We start from the raw sequence: 24,498 nt of genomic DNA on the forward strand, positions 1-24,498 counted from the left end.
ACCCATATATATATACATTACATATGTACAAGAACAATAATCAATTCCACAAGTATTTGCCCCAGCATTTATTACAAGTTGCATCTTGAGGAAAGGGCTTCTGTCAGGGATGCTTGGAAACACATTTTAAGCTTGCGGTTTCAAGTAAATCTCAGCAGAAATGTAAAACTAAAGCAAGTTGTACTCTGCTTCTCACACCATTCTCCTCCTCTTGGTGCTTGATTTTAAGGAGAATATGGTAGCAAAAACTCACCAATTTTACTTTAAACTCAGTCAAAATGAGGTAACTCCTGCAGGCAGCTGTAGCTCTGCACATTTGCATAGACAGAAGCACTTACACACTCCCTCTTCTCTCTGCTCTGGGCTAGGAGAAGAAACAACTGTTTTTGTCTTTGAAGGTACCAGAGGTGGTTCCACTACTATACCGAAATACTGGTTATGACCCTTTTTGCTATTTGTGAAATTGGGACGCAAAGAGGCATGACAAAATGGGCTGCTGGAATAGTCATTTTGTCTTTATTTTCTCATCCATTTTCTAAAGAGGCAGTGTTATTTCAAAAAGTCTCAAATGAAAACCACACATAGAATAACTTAAATAAATATTTCTCTTTTCAAGATGATTGAAGTATAGGATAAATAAAATATAATCATTTGTACATTCTCCATAAACAGTTCATATCCAATAGTTTATCCATTAAATACTCAGAAAATCAATATTTATTACTTAAACTACTCTGTCACTGACTACATCTTTAGAGGAACAAGTTGGCTGGGAAAAATGAGATTTCACTGAAGAATAAACCTACAGAAATTATGTTTCTTAATGTTTATTCTTCCTTAATTTTCTCTTCTCTCTTGAATTCAATCTACATCAAATTGGTTTCATCTGAGTGGGACTGAAAGCTGTTGGTGCTTAGTTTAGCTAAGGGACCAAGCAGCAATGGAAAACATTAGGGATCATCCCCACAAAGCTAACACTGGGGCTAAGCTCCTGAGAAACCATCCTCTGCAGAGTTGCTCTTTGTTCCTATAGAGGAATGTATTGACTTCATTCAGCCCAGAGATAGCCCAGCATTAGCTTCAATCAGCTAAACCTAACACACACCCACTGCTTGCACAAGGACAGGCTTTTTCTGTATTGAAGATACTAATTTAGACCAACAGCCCAGAGGCTGTGGTGCCAGTCATGCACCACACCATTCCTACAGGTCCTGTCTTACCCCAGTGGTTACTGCTCAGACTGATTTGGCACCTAAGGGAACTCCTGTACAGCACTGCATGGACCAGAGGGGCAAAACACAGCTTCAACTCAGAGAACTCACAGCCTAGGATAATGTAACAAACGGTGGTCCTGCCCCACAACAAAGCAAGGCTGCCACAGCTGGAGCTCTGTCCTCTCTTCATGTCACAGCCCAGCATAACCCCAATGTCATAAAAGAATACAGCTGGAGCTCATAATATGTAACATTAACTAGATGGACAAAGAGCAAATCTTAGTTCGCTGCATTAGACATTAGTTTTTTGTTTTTAAACACTGAATTGAAGAATCAATTTCCTTCTGGTCTTTCTCATCAATACCACTTGTCTACAGAATTACTACAAAACACTGCAACAATCTAATACCTGCTTAAAATAACTGAGCAGCTTTGATGATGGTCTGCTCCATCCTAACCTGAATCTTAATCCAGTCAATCTTTGTATTTCTTTCTTGTCAGTTTTTATTGCCAACTCTATTCCACCTCACATCTTTAGTTTTAGTTTTAAGCCCTAAAACTTCTATTCCTATAGGCAAGTAGTTAAAAGAAAATCTCCTTTCACTTTGCAGTTTCTGGGTCTCATAATTGCACCAAAAGGCTTGAAAATGTGAATCATGTCACTTTAAAGAAAGCAAATTAAAAACTCTAGGGCACTTTTTAAACAAAATTCTCATCACTTTTACAAGAAGCTTATAATCTGAAGAGGTGAGTGCCTAAGTCACAGAAATTTCTAAATCCTTGGGGTTCAAATCTAAGGATTCCTCTTTGCCTTCCTTTTCTTCTGCTGCTTTTCTACTCTTCTATTTGGTATGAGGAACGAAGATGCCCAAATTTCTGGTAGAAATCTTCTTCAGCACGATTCAGAGCTTCCTCATCTATATAGACAGCTGGTCTCCGGGAAGCCAAGAAGTACTGCACTTTCCTCAGGCTCCATCCCATCACGTACCTCAGCCAGCCACTGACAGCTGCTGTAGACCTGCCAACACCAGCATTGCAATGAACATAGACAGTGTGTCCATTCTGCAGCAGCCCGTGCAGGAGGCAGACAGCTTGTGGCAACATCTGGATTCTTCCTAAGGTTAAAAACAAGGCACATTCATTTGCACTGGACAAAGTTAATGGCTGATGAACTGTGAAATATAATGGCAGACCTGATATATTCCACTTTTTTCTTTCTTTTCTCAAATGACTTTCTAGGCTAACTTGTTTTTTTCTCGTTGCAATATAGAACCAGATCAATGCTGCTAAATAGAGAAGTCGTTTCTAAGACATTTCTAAGTAAAATGCCCCAAGTCTTCTCTAAATTCTGATAAAATCAGATGTGTGTGGCATATTCATTTTCAAAGGAACTGAGACAAGGCAGCACATTATAGAGAACAGCACAACTTATATGGCATTAAAGTTAGCAAGCCAAAAATTAAATTTGCTTTTTAATACCAGAGGTTTGTGAAGGTACCTACATACTGCTGATTTCCAAAACATTTTAATGAAGGCCACCAATTCAGTAAGTGAGGGAGGGAGAGCAGAAGAACATTTTACTGTACAACTTAAAATTGTTATGATTTCATTGTTCTCTAAGCATACAGTCAAACAACACAGAATAAACTTTCTCACTCCCAAAGGAATAAATATACCATATTTTCTGATACTTTCTTTCTGGCTGTCCAGGAAACAGAGCTGCAAACAGTACAGCCCAACTTTTCCTCATGGCACATAAAAGCACTGACATTAAGCCCATTCAAATTCCTGTTTTAAGGTCTCCTGTCTTCCCTGATGTCCTGTTGCTGATATGACAGTGACCTGTTTGGGGTAGTAGTATTTCACTGTGTTGAAAGCACTTGCTTCTGGTGGCAGGCTGCTCACTTGAAAACACATTCACTTTCTAACCTTCTGTCTGGAAACAAGACTTTGAACTGAGCATTCCAACCAAGGACTTAAAAGTACTAGTAATTGATGTTACAGCTCAGGTGCTATGAGTATTTTAAATTAATTGCAAACTATTATATAAATGTCACTATGGAGTTTCATCAGACTGGGATACTACAGTTAAAGAAAAAGTGTTTGTTGGGAAGGGAATAGCAGACAACACAGCATCGTCTCTCCATTTTTAATCAGCAAAGGTGGCAAGTTGCCCTGCTCTTCAAACTTGCAGTCTTCCACCTACACAGCATGTTTTCATAATATAGGCTGAACTGAAGCTGAAAGTAAAAATAGTCAAGCAGTTACTGATGTCAGATGGCTTTAAACTCAAATACAAATAATACTGCCATACACAAAGTACTTCAGATAATCTCTCTGACTACAAGAAAATATGAATAATTTGTTAAAGACAGCACACAAAGAAACTATAACTTGTGTTCCAGCTATATTTTCATGCAAAATGTGCACAGAATTCCTCCCCCCACAACTGTCACAAAAGTGACAGATTAGTAACTCAAAGTGTTTGTTGCTATTAATTTACTGTAAGACTGACATGAGCATTACCTTCAGTGCTCATGTCTGCAGTTGGCAGCCAGACATAGGCAAGACCTTCTTCTTTATACAGCTTCATGAGGATTTCAGGGCTCATGGGTTCTGGGTAGCGGTTGCAGCCCCAGGAATTTTGAACAATGTCAGATTCAGTCTGGAAGTTCATCACAGCTGTAACACCCAGCTCATGCTTCAGCTTGATGGTCACGTGCTCCAGCTGCCGAGGGCAACTTCCCAGCCAGATGTTTGGCAGAATCCTAGCATTGAGAAAACATTGGGATTGATTACAGTATCTTAAGGAAACTGCCAAGTTCAGCAGTGCTCCACTTCCAAACCTTGACATCATCAAGGTTTGGAAGTGGAGCACTGACACTGATGCTTGACATCATCACACAAACACTGCTAAGCACAGGCTTTTCATGTCAGACAGTAAGAAACTTCTTGTTTCGTTCCAACTTATTTTGTTACAGTTGAGTTTGTTACAGGTGATATCTGATGCTGGGGATCGAGCTCCTAGACTACCTCAAGGAGCCAGATGTACTGAGAAAAGATTTCAGAGCATCGTTATAGCACAGGTCTTCAGTGCATCATTCATCACTAAGCTTGAAGTAGAAGCTTACTAAATCAGGGGTTAAAATAAGAAAACTCTGAAGATTCATGCAATTTGCACATACACACAGGAAAAAAACCAAAACAACAACCAAAAAAACGAAACAAAAATATTTCCAAAAAAAAAACCAACAAAAAAAATAAAGAATTCACATGATCGAAATCTGCATTACTTTAGTAATAAGTCAAACATAAAGAAGTCTTCCAACTCTTTAGCTACTAGTCTAATGAGGGAAGTAGGGAAAAAGCATTTTGAACAGCCCTTCTGTGATGAAATTTAAAAGTTAATGAGTCATTTTCTTCTAATTTTTCTCTCATCTCTTGCAGTCTAGTGGGAATCAAATACAGAATCACAACACATGTACAGCTTCCCTCAAGACCTGAAGGACCAGAAATTTTTCAGGAAAACAAGAGCTTTATGTAAGATGGGAAAGTACCAAAAATATGGTTGTTTATCTGAATCAAACTTCAAGACTTCTATGGTTTTCCCATTGCTAATTATCATAAAACTATTGTATACCTCAACAGATGTTGACATTATAAACTGAATATTTAGAAACTGGTTTTCAAATAAGGAGTTTTAATATGCACATGCAATTAAACTGATGGTATCTACAATGGATAATTCAGATGCTAAATTATTAGGGATCTACTTTAATTTATTTATGCTTCCATTAACTTTGATTTTGAACGTGCAATCTACAAACTAAACAAAATATCCCTGCTTTTAACATAAAACTTTGCAAACCTTATTAACTTCAACAAATCTGTAGCATTACTAACTGCAAACATAGCAAACACTATTAAATGCAAATCTACAACAAAAGCAAAATCCTCAAAAATAAAATGTCTGCCATGCATGTCTTATGATCTTTCCCAATTTTAACCTCAGCAACAAATAAGGAAATGTTTTATGTTTTTTCAGGAACCTATAAACCACTCTTAAATCATCAGGTAGCTATTTCCATTTTACCATCACAGTAATAGGTACTAGGATTTAATTAAGACCTGTCATTGACTGTAATTATTAAATCACGCAATATTATCAAAAATAAAAATTCAGATCCAGGAAGAACTAATTACTGTTTGTAATTATTGTTATTTTAAAATAATAATTATTTATAATTTAACAATTACTTATTGTTTCCATGGTGCGTTGCATACTAGCCAAACAAACACAGCCTTTGGCCTTAACAGCCCCTGTTTCAATGGGACAAAACACTTGATCTCAATATATGGTAACTGAGACCAATTTAAACATTCCTATTACATAACAAATAATAATTTCAACCATGTTCCAACAGTGAGATCACTTTAAAAATTTGACTTCATTTTTGTTTCACATACATGTTCAGGAATTGCCCAAAATCCAACATAACCAGCTCAAGCATTTCCACTGCTCAGAGGGATGGGCAAAGGTCCACTGAAAAAACTGCTTCACTGCCCCCCTTCCCATGTGCCAGCCCCACAGCAGCCCCCACCCTAACCTGAGCGAGTGACCACTGTCAGGATTCTGCCACAGGAACCTGCCACGATGATTAGAGCATTTCAAGGTGCTGAATGTAAGCTACAGTGCCCTAACAGATTCTGACAAATAGCTGGAGATGAGCAATGGCCACAAAACCCAATTCCTGGGACAGAGAAATGGCAATATCACTAATAACTTGTGACAATATGAGGATATTATTTCAAGAACAAGAACATTAGTACCCTTCCTTCAAAGGCTTTCCTGGAGACTCATACATATGTAATGCACTTGATACTTTGTGAAACATTTAATGCATTAAATTACCTTGATGGGAGGAAAAAATGTGTGTTTTCTAGGATCGGATTAAATTAAAAGTGACTAAAGCATTCCTGGGATAAATAAAATTCTGAGTAGTACTCTTGCTTACTGACAAACCAATGCTTTATAATTTTTTCCCCCAATGATTTTTTAATGGGTGAACATCATAGCTGTGCTATCTGCAAGACCCCTGGGATACAGACCATTTGTTTATTTTGTTCTTGCAGCCTAACAGTATTGCACAACACTAACTGCATTTACTGAACAATCTGAAGAGTTTACCAAATTTTTATCACTTTAATCACTCGACAATTAACTAAACTAGTGGAGGCATTCAGAGAATGACCTAAGAGATGTATTTAGGACAGGCTATTCTTGTGAATTAATTTTATGATCAAGTCCTAAAGTTTAGCCTTTGAGAGGATCAAGATGTAGCCTTGACCTTGGTCTATAAGCCCCTTATCTACCCACCTAGAAATAACTGTAATTCTTAGTTTTGTTGGCCAAGGCTTTACTGCCTTTTTACTATGCAGAAAACAGTACTGCAGAGGTTTCCCGTCAGCCAATTTAGGTAAAAGTTCTAGGATAATCCTACTGCATAGTACCTATATATCTATTTGGCTTTATCTAGTCCAAACATTACCTTTTTCTGACATCAGAAGGAAGGAATAAAAGGGGTTAGTGCATGTGTGAGTTCAGAGACTAAGGGAGAGTTTAGCAGCTATATTTTATATATAGATTTTTTTGATAGCCCTCCTGAGGCCTTCATTATGCTGAGGATTCATTATGCAAGAATGTGATAATTTCATTTTTACATCTCTTTCTTTAATGATATAACCTTTAGTTTTCTTTTTCAATGTGGCCCTTCTTTATGTTGCCACTGAAGTTCAGTAGGTAGCTAGATTTTAGCCACAAGACTATTTGGCATGGGAAAGAAAGTTCCTTTACATTCCCCTCTAAAGTGATCTGAGCTCTCTGACAGCCACTGCTTTTCAGCTCACATGGGTTTATTCCAGCAGCAGATTATGTGATCCCTAAGCACATAAAAAATATTAGGAAATTATTAGTGATCAATAGACCTTTAATCTTTTCAGCCAAACCCCTTTGATGTTCCCAAAATATCAAAACAGGACAGTGTTTTAGCAGAATTCTACTTGAAACTTTGCTTTAATATAAAAATGGCACTTTGACAATGTACATCTTTACTCCGTGCATCAAAGATGTACTCTGTGCATCTGGGGCCTGTTTGGCCCCAGAATACATGGTCAATTCAGTCAGAGACAGTTTATCAATGAAGAAATCACCTAGAGCGATTTAAATATCAAGGATATTTAGTGATCTTCTGAGATTAAGACTTGAATATTGTCTATGAGCCCTTTCTTTATAGGTACTTTCTGTCAGCTACTTTCAGCCTGCCCTACACTTCAGCCCTCCACCAATAGTATGGGTACAAGATTTACCAACATTAAGGGGACTTTTAGGGGTCCAATGGATGAATTAATGTGAGAAGCTTGAAGTTGTGGTAACAAAGACTAAATGTTAGGCAAATGTCATTTAGTTTATTTTTACAGAGCCCAGACTGAAGGCTGACATATTTAAAACCTGCTTTTTGACCTATAAACTGAGAAAACCAACAATTATTTATCATTACCACAGAGTAAATATGGAACACCCTGCAAACACTTGTACATTTCTTTTCCAGCACTCTTAAATTATTTTTAATGATCTAGACATACATTGTGTTTGTTGGCTTTCCCCCAGGACCCTGAGAGCCTGTATTAAAACGGCAATTCAGAGTGAATTATATATAACATTGTTATATTATATATAACAATTCAGAATGAATACATCTAAAATAGCAAATGCATTCCATTTAATCAATGTGTATGCTATGCATATGTATGTCTTCCCATCCCTATGGAAAAAATTAGTCTGAGGCAATGAAAAATTAGCACTGTGAAACTTACTTTTTAATGGTGCAGACTAATTCTCAGGCTGGTTCACAAAGCATGACACACCATACATCTCAATCTTAGTACAGTACAAAAGCAGCCCAGCAACTGTAATTGTAGGGATTTGATTTCCAGGGAAGGTGACCTGACCTAGGGGAAGACACCTGGTTATTGCATCAGGCAGTCAGCTCTTCCTCCATGACACCAATGTATACTCTGCTTCCTCAGCAGCTCCAGTTTTACTTTTGCTGATAATGCTTTGAGACAAACAGATCCTAAATTGAAATTTCCTTAAAATGCTGACTTGCAAGCTGGGATGACTCAGGTACTGCTTCCACATCTGACCAATCATCAGTGTGCTAAAAGAAGGCGTCTTAGAATCTACCTGAAAATTAATCAACACTCAAAGAGTTACAGTTCTTATAGAAAAGGATAGGATTTGGCACTTTAGGAACACATTTCATAAGAATATCTATCAGGTACTGACAGGTGTCCTTTTATCCTGATAGTTGCCAGCTTTGATTAAAAAAGAGGACTTTGCCAAACTAAGCAGGGTATTTGTCATTGGTTATTAGCAAGAATGATCCATCAACAATGCCATTTGTTTATACCAGTGATATTTTTGAACAAGGTCCACTCTATTATTTTAAATGAAAAGTGATGAATCATCCCTCAGTACCAGATGAAGGGGTAGCCTGTGTTAAAGCTTGCACTCCACTTTTCTACACCAGACTTCCTTAGATCCCATTAAGCATCTGATGACTGCAAGATAAGTACTAAAATACACATATAACAAAACAGAGCAGTTTAGCTGAAACAGCAAGCAAAATAATGATTAAATTGACTCTGTCCTCCCTCAAGACTCTTATTTCCTAAAGGTATAGCATGCAACCACAGCACATGGAACTTGCAGTAAAACTTACTCTGCATTCCCAGAAGAGCAATGTATATAATTCAGTCAATTTACCCCCAGCATTTTGTGCTGCTTCTAGGGATACAGAGTGGTTTTTTGCACCAGTGTAGTGCTATTTCCCTGGTACCACTACAAGCAAGCAGCCCAAAGGGAATATAGGCCTGAAGTACAACTCAGTTACAGACGATTTTTGCAGCACTTGAACTGCTAGAGACTGTTTCCAATTACACTGCACTCCTATTTCCTCTCCTGATGGCATTGGAGTAGGAACTCATTCAGAATTTTTTTATAAGGTGGATTTTTAATCTAAAATTATGATCTGCCTGAACCAAAAGCTTCACAGAAATGTTCAACTTTCAGCCAAATTTAAACTAGTTCAAAGACCAGATGTCTGTTCCCTGCCTCATATGACACAAAAAAGAGATTTCCAGAAGTATTGCTTTGGGCATATTCAAAATGAGAATATAGGAAATCCTCAGCTATAGCTGAGATGCTCTTTCATCTTTTCTATATTCTCTGCCTTGTGACAAGGCACATCACTTTAAATGGCAGCACCACTGGATTATGATGACCCAGAACTATCATCCTGCATGTGCTCCTTCTTTTGCCTGTGGCATCCTTCTAACATATAGAAGCTTATTCATAGGTCTGTGTGTGCCTTCCCTGAAGTACCAAATTAGACATCTCTCTTCCAGGCCTTCCTTGTTCTCTTCTCTGAACCTGTGACAGTGAGCACTTCCTAGAAACCAGATGAGGTTCCTGTAACTTTTGTCAGAGCAATCTGGAAACATTACTTAGATTGCTGTCTAATGCCCTGAAATGCATTCACAGTCAGAGAATAATTTTCAGATTACCAAATTCTGTTCTCCAGTGGAAGATCTGAGCATGTTCAAATATTCTTTGATATGTAGAAAACATGCTGATTACTATCCTCACCTCAGAAAAAAATTTCTTTTTCCAATATGAATAGTGCAGTCACAGGTCATAGACACACTTTCTTGTCTCCACAATAGACACAAAGAACAGATGATTTCCTTCCACTCCGTAAAACCCTTTTATTTATCTCTGAATTACTAACACACTCCAAGACAGCTCTCCATTCTTCACAGGTACACACACATGCTTGTCATATATTGAAAGATCTGATCACTCTTGTTTGCCTTTGGACTCTCTCTTTTTGAATATGTTATGCCCACTACTAAAAAAGAGTACATTTCTGAGAAGAACCAAAGATTACTTACTTCTTGTGCTTCAAAGGCTTTATCCCTCTTTAAAGTTCCCTGGCAGTTCTTCTACAGCATGTCATTGCTGACCTATATTCAACATGGGATTCCTATTTCAAGTTAAGATCTTTCCAAACAGATGAACCTACTCAGCAAGGAGAGACTAAAGTTTGCCCAAACCATTATTAGTTTCAATTGCCAGTGGTGTCAAATTAAACTAAATGAATATGCAGCAAAGGAGCAGATGAGATTCACAGTTGAAAGCATCTCAGCAATATGTCCCAGAATAAATAATCTCACATCTACATCACTGTGTTTTAAACTAACTATAATCAAATAGAAAGGGAAACAGTACCTGCTTGTAGTGATACTTAGTGAAAGCATAAAGAGATCAAAGTGGAAATATGAGCCTGTACCAAGAAGTGAACTGCAAGTAACAGAAAATTTGTAGTAATGGTCTAAAAAATCACTGCTCCTATTCTATGCACTCAAATTTCAAACTTTTTAATATTTTATTGTATCAAGAAAGATACAAAAAATGAAAATATTCAAAATACAGTAGATTCCAGATATTTTTTGTGAAAATACTTTCAAATGAGAACAGACTAAGGATTTAACATTCTTAAGAGGGAATTTAACAACTGTTTAAAGATAATATATATGAGAAGGGCAAACCAACTGGCTTTATCTAAACAAAAAGCATAACAAATATCAAATTCCATATAGCTTCACCTATAAAGCAACTACCAAGAGATGAGAAAAATAGCAACATTTTTAAAATATTTTTTTAGTCTTGTCTCTTCCTCCAAAATACAGACAGAATGGACAGATATCAAAACAGAAGAGTCCCTTGTTTGGTCTTGTACAGGAATTTTGTTTTACTATAGTCTATTTAAACAAAGGACAGAAAGATCTCTCAGCCCAATGAAATAATAATGTAGGACTGGGGGGTTGTGACACGCATTTCATTGCATATTGCATAGAGCACAAGGGTGAAAAACTGTGGTCTTAATCCCTACTTCTCTTGATTTACTGATAAAGTCTCCTTGCAGAAGACAAATTGATGGACCCGTCATGGTGAGAGGCCTGACTTAAGCAGCATTGACTGGGAACAAGTCAGATGCACTTGATTTCCCAGCATAGAGTCAAGTACTAGTGGCCAGACCAGGACAGAAAGGTTTGATGATGCTATGGTCTAACTCCAAGATAGAATAAACAGGCTCAATAAGATCACTCTCATCAAGAAAAGATGAAATAAATGGCCATAACCTTAGCAGAAGCCACCAGAGAAAAGCACTGATTAATGATAAAACTATATCCTACTGAAATGACACAACTGCAGACCTTGTAGAAGCTACTTATATTCTTGAACAAAAAATTGTTCTTACCTAAATGCCAAATGTAGAAGGAGCACAAGTCATTGTTTATAAATTTGTTATGCTTTACCACTGAAAGAGTACAGTTTATTGTGAAGTTAAGATTTCTACCTTAGGGCTTTAAATGAGGAGAATTAAACAGGTTACAATGTAGCTCCAAGGTGGATTTTTTACTCCTCCTTATTTGGAACTCTGATGAAAAGCAATTAAGGTCTGGCAAATTTTCTTCTTAGATGTAATTTGAACTACTTATCTAGCTTCTCACATGGGAGCAGACTTGGAATGTAGAAAGAAACACCTGCTTTTATCACTTTAGAACAACACTTTTGCAGCTTAGAATATGCAGAGTTTCTCATTTCTCAAGCCCTTGAATTCTGAGTCTTATGCTTAGTAGTATCTTATTTATTCCATGTTCACAAATCTGTGGCATAAAACTACCTCATTTACTGATATGCCAAGCAAATAAGCCATTAATATAATAATAAGCCATAATTTGACCTCAAGCTGACAACGTGATAAAAGTAAAGCAGGTAAGAATAATATCAAACCTGTAACTGAAATACAGTATTACCCAGACACTCGGTTACAAAGTGGTTCCAGTGTTTTGCTGTCTTCTCTTTCACAACCTCCCAGTGCATTCTGTGTGTGCTTCAGGATTGTCCGGCTTTGAATTCACCAGGATAAAAAAATCCACATGAGAAGAATTAGTCACGTATGACTTTAGTCTACAGATCCAGAAAATTTTCTCTTTATGGCCCATTTTCCCCTTCCACAGCAATCCCCAAACTTTCCCTTACAAGAAGCATAAGAGCTTTATTAAAAGAAACTTACAAAAAACAACTCATAAGGACAGATGCAGAGATTAAGAACATTCCTAGCATCCTGTATCCTGCCACAGCAGGGAACTTACTGGATGAAAACATGTAGAAGTAAACCACATCCCACACTGCAAAAATGGCAATAATACTTGGATAAGCAGAACCACTATGCTTGAAAGTCACAAAATAATCGTTCTGTTGCATTCAGTACTGGTAGACCATCATCAAGAAAAATGAAGGGAGACACCTGGAGAACTCAGCAGCGAGTGCCAGAACAAACAGAGTTCTAAAATACAAGTTTTCAGAGAAAAGACTGAAAGATCCAAGGACTAATATCAGAATGAATATAGTAAGATATTCCAAAGTCAACCACTCTGATTCTGGGAAAAAAATAGTTTCCAAGCATATATTAAAGGGCTATAGAGGGGCAGGATACTAATTTGTTCTTCAAGTCTTCTGTGGGGAGAACAAGAAGAAATTAACTTGAATTGCACTCAGAAGACTTAAATTGGGATTAGTAAAGCTTTTTAATGGTTGGAATAGTGAGGTAATTTAATGGGAGACTAACAGGCCTACAGAGTCTCATCACTAAGATGAGATCATATTTTAGATCAGGCTGGATAAACCTGAAATGATTTAAATGTAATTGAGATTAAGTTGGGGCATGGAAATGGACTGGATACTTTCTGAGGTCTCTTTGAGCCTATGATCTATGATACTATAATCATAAACTTTAATTTCCATTTCTGGAATCACTACCTATATTCATTTATCAAGCTCCATCTTGAAATAATTTAGGCTCTTTGTCCTTCCTGCCCTATTTGAAAGGTCACACCAGAATTCAGACATCATTCCTTTGATGACAGAAACCTTGTTCTAATTTACACTCTAAATTCATTCAGAAGCAATTAGTATCCATTTGATCTTAAGGAAGGTTCAATTTCAATAATTTTTCTTCCCCCTTTGTAGTAATTCCTTAATGTCTTTTACAAATAGTAATAGATCCTCTTTCTTAGTCTTCATTAAACTATGCTGTCTATCCCAAGCACCAGAAGCAGTCAAACTATGGTAGCACAGAGTTCCTTTCAAGCCAATTTAATTTGCTTCAACTCCAGAGGCATAAAAGTTACATATCCTGTGGAAACCACTCTCTTTTGTTGCATATTTGTTCTCCAGACACCATAATAGATTAAATTTATCTAATTTTGTCTATAAACTAAACTCACATACTCCAATAAGTTCAGTGGAATTGCTGTTATCAACCTCGCAGTACATCCAAAACTATACAGTGAAAAGACCCACAACATAAAATCTTCTCCCTTCTTCACTTCATTCCATTAAAAAGCTTAAAGCAAATTATTTTACCTCTTATACATTCTTATAATCTATTTTGTCTCTAGTCTAGATATGATCTAAAGTAATGTGGTCACATAAGACTTTATCCACATAGCCAAAACTGAAATGTGGAAGATTAAATGTTATTCTCCCTGTATTCAAAGTGAAATATTTTATTTTATGTCACATTTTTCTATGAATTTCTACTGTGAAGATAAAGAAATTATTCACAAGCACACCAATGCCTTGGAGGACAGAGTGTCCAGATCTAGCCTTACAGGACTTGGCCAAAATTTATTTTCAAACATTCTCACAAGGTTCCAATGGATGCCTAAGTGTCCTAGCAGGGCGTCCCCGGCCAGGTAATAATTAGCATTGACTCCATGATTCCAGCAGGCTGATCAATCACTTTATTACACTATACTTATTAAGAAACCAGTCTGATACAATTTACCTAATTGTTCCTTCAATTAAAACACCATCTCCATTGGCCAATTAAGAAATCACCCTTTGGTAAACAAATCTCCATAACACATTCCACATGTTTACAACAACAGGTGCAGCAAGTGAAGATAAGAATTGTTTATCATTCTTTTTTCTGATCTTCTCACAGCCTTCCTCAGGACAATGCCTGGGAAAGTTGTGTGCCTCTCTCTGTAGCCAGAGAGCTGCTGCCACACCTAAGGAGCACACTGTATGTAGCAGAAAGCAAGATTTGCCTTTGTAAGGAATAACTCTTCTCGCACTTTAAATTTATAAACATTCTCTGAAAGGACACAGGGTGCCAATTACAAAAATACAGCCTGAGAAGAGAATCAGGTTCCAAGGCTTGTACTGAACAACTTGGAAATTGGCTTGTGAGCATTGATGCCTAAATGCTCCAATTAAAGAATCTTGTCTCCTGCAACCATGATTGCCAATGGTTAGTTCCTACATATGTCTCTGTTAGATTGCCAACATTCCCATTTGTTTTGAATTAGAACAACTACCCGGAAACACAAAAACAACAGGCTGCTAAACTCAGCCAAACTGCAATAAACCATGAATCTCTTGGCATTAGAAATGAGAATTTCTAACATTAATGCTTAGCAATGGGGATGATGCCACTGCTGGCACCTATATGTTAAATCACCTCAACAAAATCGACTTGAACTGCTACAAATGAACTTTAGGTTAGTGCCTGATAAGATTCATGAATCATTAGTGAAAATGTATTTAGTCTTCTTTCAGAGCAGCTGGTTAGGAATCTAGATTGGGAAAACAATAAAAGATTAATCCAGTTATCAAAATGTAGCATTTCAGGTCCAATGGAAATACATTCCAATGCTTCAGAAACAAGTACATATTAATGAAAATTGCATAATTGCAAAGCAGCACAGATTATTGCTAGGTGGCCTTGTGATCCACATGGCACCATATTCACATGTACAAAATAATGGAATCTCTCAGAACTCCAACAGTCAGAGAAAAATGTACATTCATCCCCTGCAGTACCATCTGAAAACAGCCTTGATGAGCTCTGTATCCATGTTCATTCCAATTTATCCAGAATTTATAAACACACATTAGTTCCTTTATTTGAATTTTAAAGACAGATACATGCTGACAGAACAGCACAGGCTGGGTGAAACATCTTAGAAATATGGAGAAAAATGGGATTGACCTCACCACATCAGTTACATAAACATCTAAAATAAGGTGTTCTCACAGCAAAGTCAAAAAAAGGAACATGTATATAGTGCTACCAAAAAATTATTGTCAGAAAACTTCATTTTAGATAATGTACCTGATTTGTGGATTCTAAACATAAGATTAATAACCCTGGTGGATGAGTAGCCAACATCAAAGGTTGAGGCTGGGATGGTAATGGAGGTACTAAGAGGCCCCAGAAGAACCTAGAGAACCTTTTTAACACAAAACTATAAAGTATAGTGGAAAGTCTTGAAGAAGTATTGGATGATAAAATGGGAAAAAATAATAAGAGTTAAATTTATGAACAATGAATGCTGCAGTTTTTATTGGAGTGCAAAAACTGAGATGAATTACATGGGGTTCTCTATTTTTTAAAAATGTCTCCTTTTTTTTCTTTCAGATGTCTTTCTTTTCCTAGCAGTATCATTGAACCTGATTGGAAATTGAAATTTCAAGCATTTGAACAAATATTTCTAAGTGACTTACTGCTACTAAAGTTTGTTTAAATGTGTTTACATTATCAGCTGAAGCTTGACTTTGTACATTTGTTAAACACACTGGATAACCTTATTACCAGATACATTTGAGAAGCTTTTTCCTCCTTTTATCTCACCAGATTGAAGCAACTCATTATTACAAGGAAGCTGAGAAATTCAGTCTTCTGCAGTGAAAGCAGTATTTAACATTCTTTAGGACAGGTCTGCACACAGCCAACCCTTCAAGCTGGCAGCTGGACCACAGAAAGAAGGAACATTAGAGAAATTATCTTGTTAGGGAAGCTGCATATCCTCCTTATCAGATCATCACCTTGGGAAAATGATGGCACTGGATAGAACTGTTCTGAAGTGCTTTTAAAAGGCAGTCCTGGAGAAGTTAGTTAAACTAAAAAATAATAATTAAAGAAGAAAAGTCTCTAGAAGTACATCAACATCCATCCCCTTGTACTAGTGCCCAGCATCCAGCCCCTGAATTGAATGACAGTCATAGAGAGCCTTGTTGCTGACCCACAGCTGATGGGTGGGAGGGAAGAGGAGGGAAGGAAAGGGGAGAAAGGGAGAAAGTAAGCAACCATCTATTCAAATAGTAATTTTTTATATATATTCCACATTTTCTTGTGTCTGTATTAAAACTGAAATGCATATTTTTGCCTTTATCCTCTTTATGCTTAAAATCATATATTCTATTACTGGGTTTTTCACATCAAAGAAAAAAGACATTTCATTTAGACTTATAAACCATGCTGTCTACTGAACCAATAAAGAAGAAATACACATTTCTTAAATCTTGGCAATGTCTATGACACTTGACTCAATTTTTATCACAGTTCATGGGAGGACGCACATTAAACTTCTGAACAACAGCAGGGATTATGTACCTGACTCCCTGAAATTAAATTTCCCAAAGTACAAGCATTAAAGGAGGGAACAAATTTTCCATTCAGCCTCTTAATATGTTCCCTGGGAAGACAAATACAGTTCATTTCTCTGTTGTTCTATTTTTTTCCTTACTGAGAGAAAATTATATATGGGAAAATACATCAACAATTGGATAATCTCTATTTAGTCTTGAGAAATAAAATACTTATGTTTGTGAGACACGCTTCAAAAGAACTAGAGCTATATTCCAGTTTCCTTTCTAATAAAAAATGTTTTATCCTTTAAGTAGGACTCTCCATATTTTCATATGGAGGTTCATTTTTTAAATGATCTTGTAAATATCTAGAGCATTTAAACATGAAAAGCATGCAAACTTGCATTTCTACCTCTCAGCATTTACAAAAATTATTCAATTTGGAGGTAGAATCATAACTTAATAGCTACAGTTTGCTAGTGTTTTGAATGAAGTATCTTTAACGTTTTTCCCATTTCATTTAAAATAACTATGCAGTTGTTTATTTCAGATTTTTTTTGACTTTCAGATCACCTCTTTTGGAAATATATATACACTGGGCACCAGTGGTGGTAATAAAACATCTGATGGTATCACTTTTCACATTTGGGGAGTAAACTCTCTTGGTCTGAGACTTTTTTCTGTAAGAGGCTGACTGGGCCAATCTGCCCTAGGAGCTGTGCCTGCAAAAAAATCACAGGAAGGGAAGGCAGAGAGGGTTTACTCTGCAAACACACATCCCTGGTTCAACAGGTTCACCAGGTGTAACTTATGGAATTGTGTTAGTGAAGTTTTCCCAACAACAACCAGAAATCTGAATTTACTCCCTCCTGGCAAGCTAAATAGCAATTAGAATGTGTGCACAATCTCTGCTTTTCAGAAAGAGTTCTGGTATGTTTGGATAAACTGCATTAAGAAATGCCAGCAATTACCTGGCACCTAATAAATGCATGTAAAAGCTAGGAGGAAATAAATATCTGCAAGACAACTGGAACATCATCTTCAGTGAAAGAGTGACACTGCCCCTTCCTTGTCATCCCAGCTGTGAGCTAAATTGCCCAGGATTTCACAATCTCACTCAATTTCATTCACAGCCAGCAACACCAGCAAATTGCTTTCCAATGGAGACAGAGCTTTACTCCCTTGCTGACAGCCTGAATGTTAAAGAGTAAAGAGGCAGGAAAAAGGACTGAAAACCTCCAGAAAAAATATGGACAAGCGGCAGGGAGACACAGTAAAACACACAGAGAAATTAGAAGCAACAATAGTTTCTGCTCCCTAACAGTGATACCCCACATAAAATTCATACTTACTGGACTAGCAACATTTTTCTGTTATATCCCACAGAGAAAAACAGAACTACGTTTACTCCTCCAGGTTTTTCCACAGAGGGTTCCCAATCTTCCTTCTGTTTTTTTTCTCCCAGAAGGACACAGAATTGTAAGTTTTTCTTAAGAAGTAAGGAAATAATTTTGTGCAGAGGCACACAATGAAAAGATCCATTTTAAAGAGCAACAGTGTTTTAAGTAACTATTACCCATTACTGGCCAACTGATTAAAGGTCTCATCATCTAATCAACAGCCAGACTCTGCTGCCATTTTAGTAATGAAATACTCATTCCAATGATCTTTCTAATTAAAAAATTCTCAAACAGACATTGCCAAAACCACATATGAATGGCAGGATGGTAAAGAAGACTACAGGAAAAAACCTCCTTAAAACACTCACAAGACTTACCAGACACCATGCTAGGATTTCCTGTAGCTTATTCACATAGGTAGTGTACTGTTTATCAGATATTACTTCAACTTCATCCCAAAGCCTAGCCAAAAATTTGTGTCCCTCAGCCTCTGAAGGCGGTAACAAACTTGGCAGCCTGCTAGCTAATTCATCAGGTTTAACAGACCAGTCACTGTAGGTAGAAGTATACTGGGACTTCAAATGCTGATGACAGTCATGTAAAAATCTTTAATCTAGAAGCCGTGTGACTTTTTTTTTCTACTGGCATAATCACCTTTTCTAAAGGTAGATTTCCCTTTCCACCTTGGCACTCACAAGAAATGCAATTAGAAATGAGTGACATCCAGGGTTTCCATGTCAAATTCCTTTTGGGTGCTCAGTAGGTAACAGCAAGAGAACCAGAGCTGTGCTGGCAGCAGCCTTTTGCTAATACTCAAAAAAATCAAAATAACTGAAAAGAGAGTTCCTGCCATCTAGTTCATCCACAGTATTCAACTTCATGGCATGTGACTGCACTGCTGGCACATCCTAACCCTATTTCTGTTCACAGTTCACAAGACTGAAATTTGTAACTAACTCAACAATAGCCTGGCTTGGGCTATGCCAGCTAAGTGCCATCCTGCCTAAGCAAGATCATAATACCTGGAAAAATAGAATAATTTTTCCTGGTTTTAGCCATTATTATGTAGGGCACAGTGTGGGGAGTTCACAAAAGGAGAAGCTTTTTCTTTGGATGGACAACAAATGTGGAAGAAAAATGCATTTGTTACCCAATACAGAGATCGCCCAAATTAAATACATGAAAACAAATACTAAAACCAAAACTAAAACCAAAAACGAAAACTAAAACCAAATAGAATTCTACCCTTATAATTTGTCTTTGCACTCTTGCTCCTGTTGCCTCACACCCTCTCTTCACTTTCAAGAACTTAAATAAAAAATTGCTTAAATGTCACTTCTTACACTCATTTGAAACCCATTTTCTTCATAACAGAGGGCAGTAAAAGCATTTCACAGCTCCAGCTGGGGGTGACGTAGAAAAAAAATGAAGACACAAAGGACAGAAATAGAATTAACCTTTGAACTGTTCTATAAAAGGTGATTCCCTTTTATGGTTCCAATATATATTAGTTTCAGACTATAGCTCAGTACAATGAAACGATTCAAAGGAGTAGCCAGATATCCTAGTTTATGGGATAAACAGACCAAAGAATGTGCCTTAGAATATTTTCATTACTTAATGTAAAAAATGACCAGATAACTTCACAGTTAGAGACCCAAGTACTGAAATCAAAGGACGAGATCTTATTGATGTTAAATCCTTTTGATCAGGACTATTTTACTAGAACACAAACAATGAATTTTGTTCCAGAGCTCATTATTTCTTATTCTTTTCTCTACTATCACAAGCATGCTTTAGGCACAGGGGACAGTTAGCTCTCAGCTTTTAATGTTAATTATGGTAATCTCTGTAGACATCATCACCTCTTCTCCTAATTCATAATGTAGGCATAAAACATCAGTGCAGCTTTCTATTACAGTAGCACATGTCACTGCACTCTAGGGGATTTTTGTGACAGCTTACTCTTTAAAGCCCTTTTTACAATTCAGTAATAAAAAAATAGAAAATAATTATATTTAAAATAGAAAGGCATTTTATTTTGTGAATGAGTTACAACCAGTAAAAAGAGGAATTAAAGACTAAAAAATAAAAGTGCTCTCTCTTATCTTCTACAAAGATAATTCTAATTTCATACTGAACCAAATATACTCAACAAAGTTCTTGTTTACCACCTAATTAAAGATTCATATCAATCAAGTAAATGCTCATTTTTCCCATAGAAAGAAATTCTGTGCTCTACATCACCATTTACTACAAAGCTGGAACACCCATCTTGTGTGACTCTCCTGATCATTCCCACTCAACACCTAACTTAGGTTATAACTTATATTACTGGCAGTGTTGTAGGAACCTGTCTCACCAACAAGCCACAAACCATTTGTAAATACTACATCATAAGTTATGTTTCATTTGCAACCATTGAGAAACAAAAATAATATTTCCAAGCATAAGAGTAAATTTTCTTTTATCATTACCTTAATTTTGTCTTAAGGAAAAACCCCACTGATGATAGTAACACATTTGTCAGTTTCCCAATCACTCCATAAACATGAACATGTGATATTAATATTTAATGGCATATATACATAAAATGCAAAAAAGGTACTAAAGAAACCTGTGCCTCAACAAATTGTTGTCAGGACCCATGGCTACTCTCATGTAGTGACTCCCCTGATTGTGGATTCCTAATTGTATATTTTCCTCCAAAATGTTTAACAGCCATACAATACCACAGTTAGAGAGGTTGTTGTCTAAGGAATTCACTTACACATTTCAGTTTATCGGCATTTTACACGAAAGGCATGTAAAAATTATTTTTCTTTGTCAGATTTAAGAAATATGACTCACAAAAAGCACACACCTAAAATTAGCTGGGAAATAGGAAACTAACTAGATGGCTTTTCCTATCAGAGATATTCATTTCCATAACACCTAATTCTGCAATCAAGCATCATTGCCTTCAATATATTATTAAAGTATTTTGTAATTTCAGGCATCATTCCCTCTCTTGCTCTTATGTAATGCCATTCTGAGAAATGCAGATGTTTTTATATAAACAATAAGGTATAATACATCTACAAATGAGGAACTTCTGCTTTTCACAGATGGAACTGAAACAGAGATAATATGGCCCAGATTCACAAATTTTCTGAAGTCATCTTCTCTCAGAAAAGATTACAATAACTCTAATTTACTGTGGAAAATTATTTCATCCTAAGAACTTTCCTGAAATTTGAAGGCATCTTATTGCAGTAATATCTAGCACAAAAGACAAACTGAATTTTTATTTTGGATTATTTTTCCTGAATCAGATTTTGGTTAAAGGTGTCATTACATCTCCAAACAAAGTGAATGTTAATGCCATGAAGGTATCAGTCATGACTTTTAGCTATGGGAAAGCTCCACTTCACATTTACAAGAAATTAGTTCAAATCCTGCTGTGCTTAAAAACCATATTATATACTCTCCTACCTGAATGACAAACAAAATGAGTTCTCTAAATGTAAGTTTAAATGTAAGTTCACTAAATTATGAGTGATACATCTACATCAAATAAGAAAAATCTGATTCCTCAGAGCACTGTTGTCAGCCTCAACATAGCTCAAAATTGGTTTTGGTCCCAGCCAGAGGAAGGCTCTTCTCATCCTGCTGCAGCCCAGATAAAGAAGAAGCTCATGTTTTATAAAGAAGTAAGATGGCAACAAAGCTCAGAGCAATTGTTTGTGATTCAACAGAGGATAAATAAAAGGAGTCCCAGGGCTCATGTGGGAACCTGCTTTGACAGAGGAAAACCTTCCTTTCTCACTAATTCACACATGGCAGCCCTATTAAGTGGAGTAACATAGAGGATGAGCTCACATCAAAAGCTTTCATTGATAAATCACTTCTTTCCAACCTCCACCACTGTAAAGATCCTACAAGTGGTGACAAGACTCAGAATATGTGGTCATAATGTTCCCTGAAGCACTGCTGCCTTTAGTACAGCATGGAAAAAGGTAATGTTAGCTGGAAAACCATGATGTGATCATACTATGAGATTTAGCTGTACAGGCAGAAGGACTAGCTTTTTGCTTCTGTTTGAGTTTTGGTTTTGCTTTGGGGAGTATGGAGGGTATATGGGGTATTAAAAAAAAAATTAATCTTCATAGTACTCCTCTGAATCAATAAATCCATTGCAAATTAAAGGCATTTTCATCAGCTCACTTCATCTGCTCTGCAAACAACAACAACAAAATCTAAAATAGCTAGTATATTTGGGCTGCTTTATTATAAGCTGCAAAATGGTGAATCTGTCCCCAACTGTTAGTAATTAAAAAACATTTAAGACTGCTTATCTTCAAAGTATTAGAAATAATTATGTGACAGGACTGTTACAGCGTACACTTACTTAATATAGCTCAAAGAAATGAGATAAGAGTTACTAAGATGTACATATAAGGTTGCCTTTCAAAGAAGCTATGTGTGTGCGAGAAGGGAATGAAGGAACAGACCCTCATCTGCAAAAGACTACACAGCCCAGGAAATTTTCTGCAAATATCCTCTAGCAGAATCTGCAGCTTTTTACCTAATCTTTGAAACACACAGTCATGCAGATAAGGTGGCATTAAATGGATCACTGCTGCCTCTGGAAAGGAAGATAAGTTAGCCTTTGGTACTTAGATATTCACTTTCTGACAGCTGTTCTTCTTTCTCAAAAAATTTCTTTGCCAAGCAAAGATTATTTGGGATTGACAAATCTGTGCTTTGGAATAAACAAGATCTTTACTCTGATAGGGTGTTGGGAACAGATGTTTAAGATCCACGTAACACTATAGTCTATCAGGCATACTATGTAACTTGAGGGGGTCTGAGGGAAAAGGTCCCACAAATACCTACATGTTCCTGACAGTGTTTATGAATCCCTACTATTCCAAAAAATACCAAGGGGAAGAAAGCTTTCCCTCTTACAATGCAAATCTAATGAGGAAAACACAATTCTCCTTCCTACCCTGTGAGAGGGTGGAGACAAAGAGGAGACACAATGGTGAGGTTGGTGTAGCTGATAAAGTGGTCTGGAGAAATTCACACAAAACAGTGCTAGGGCCTAATTTAAGTACAAGGTGGTTTGATTTCTTAAAAAAATACATATCCCTTTGGGATAACTAACAGTTCTGTAATGCATGTGGCATATCAGGACTGCCAGCATTCACACAACTATTATCAATCCATGAACTTCCTGCTGGATCAATGGACTGGAGATGGGGGAAAAAAACTACACAGGGTCCCAAATTCCTCAATGTCACTTTGTTAACCTCCAGTGCTCAGCCTGTTGCTCTAAATACAGCCTGTGCTTCATCTGCAGCCCTAAAGGGTGAGTGCTCTCCTTGATCTTTACTGTCTCCTTATTCCAGCCAGGATGCTTCACCAGTGCGACAGTGGACTCCACGTGAACACTGTGGAATACAAACATTTTAAGGCCTGTCTAAGTTTTAGTATTTTGTTAAATACATGCCCAGAAGTGGAAGACGTCAAAAGCAGCTGTCACTAATTGCAGTGGCTGCCACACAATACTGGTGACAATATGTCACCAGTAGATTCTGGTGGTGGATTATATCATTTTTGTTTCCCAGGACATGTTCTTCAGTAAAATCATCCCAAACTAAACATATAACATACATGCAATTTTCCACGGGTATATAGACAAGCATTTGAAAATGACTACCCAAAAATTGCCACAAAACTTTTTCAGATGTGTTGCAACATAACAGACCTATACAGCGTATAGGTATCCTTGAACTTAGGATCTGCTAAACTGACATTCAGTTGCAAAGAGGTGCTGAATCTTTGTTAAAGTTTATTGTTACATGCATACAAACATTCCTTGATTCAAATGCAGTTTTCAGATATGCCTGTTCAGATTTTCTGTTTGTAACATTTGATTCCAGCCAAGCTCTGCAGATTTCTTTTACCTGGAATAATGGATTGCTTGATGTCCTGCAATATTAAAATAGAAATCGGTTGTGTGTTTCATCTCATCAGTATGCCCAGAGACTTCAATCCAGTGTGCTATTGGGAGGCAGTAAACTCCATCTACTATGTTGCTCTGGTTGTAAACACAACTTCGATCATGATGGGGCCCATTGCCTAGAACAGAAGAAAGGACAGTTTCAAGTTGTGTAACTGGACAATCTTAAAAAAAAAACAATGACAGGGAGATTTGAACTGAGCATTCAAGGCCAGGAGTGGTTCTTCAACCTCCATAATATTAAAAATTCCTAAATCACTTACAATGTAAGGAATAATTAATTTAATCTAAGTTCCTCATTTTCTGTCTCAT

At 36.8% G+C, this 24,498-nt stretch overlaps 1 protein-coding gene across 3 annotated transcripts in view; it reads right to left on the reverse strand.

Annotated features, from left to right (window-relative positions):
- Positions 1 to 494: 494 nt before the first annotated feature.
- EPM2A (EPM2A glucan phosphatase, laforin) overlaps positions 495 to 24,498 on the reverse strand; it is a 50,113-nt gene continuing 26,109 nt past the window's right edge. For all 3 annotated transcript variants that reach the window (XM_021527004.3, XM_085575360.1, XM_021527005.3), the window contains 3 exons: positions 24,131 to 24,305; positions 3,741 to 3,982; positions 495 to 2,329 (listed from right to left, as the gene is read on the reverse strand). In XM_021527004.3, the coding sequence (XP_021382679.1) occupies positions 2,049 to 2,329; positions 3,741 to 3,982; positions 24,131 to 24,305 (698 nt within the window). In that variant the 3' untranslated portion in view covers positions 495 to 2,048. The remainder of the gene's footprint in view (positions 2,330 to 3,740; positions 3,983 to 24,130; positions 24,306 to 24,498) is intronic.

Source organism: Lonchura striata, chromosome 3 (genome assembly GCF_050655825.1).
Source record: "Lonchura striata isolate lonStrDom1 chromosome 3, ASM5065582v1, whole genome shotgun sequence".
NCBI lineage: Eukaryota > Metazoa > Chordata > Aves > Passeriformes > Estrildidae > Lonchura > Lonchura striata.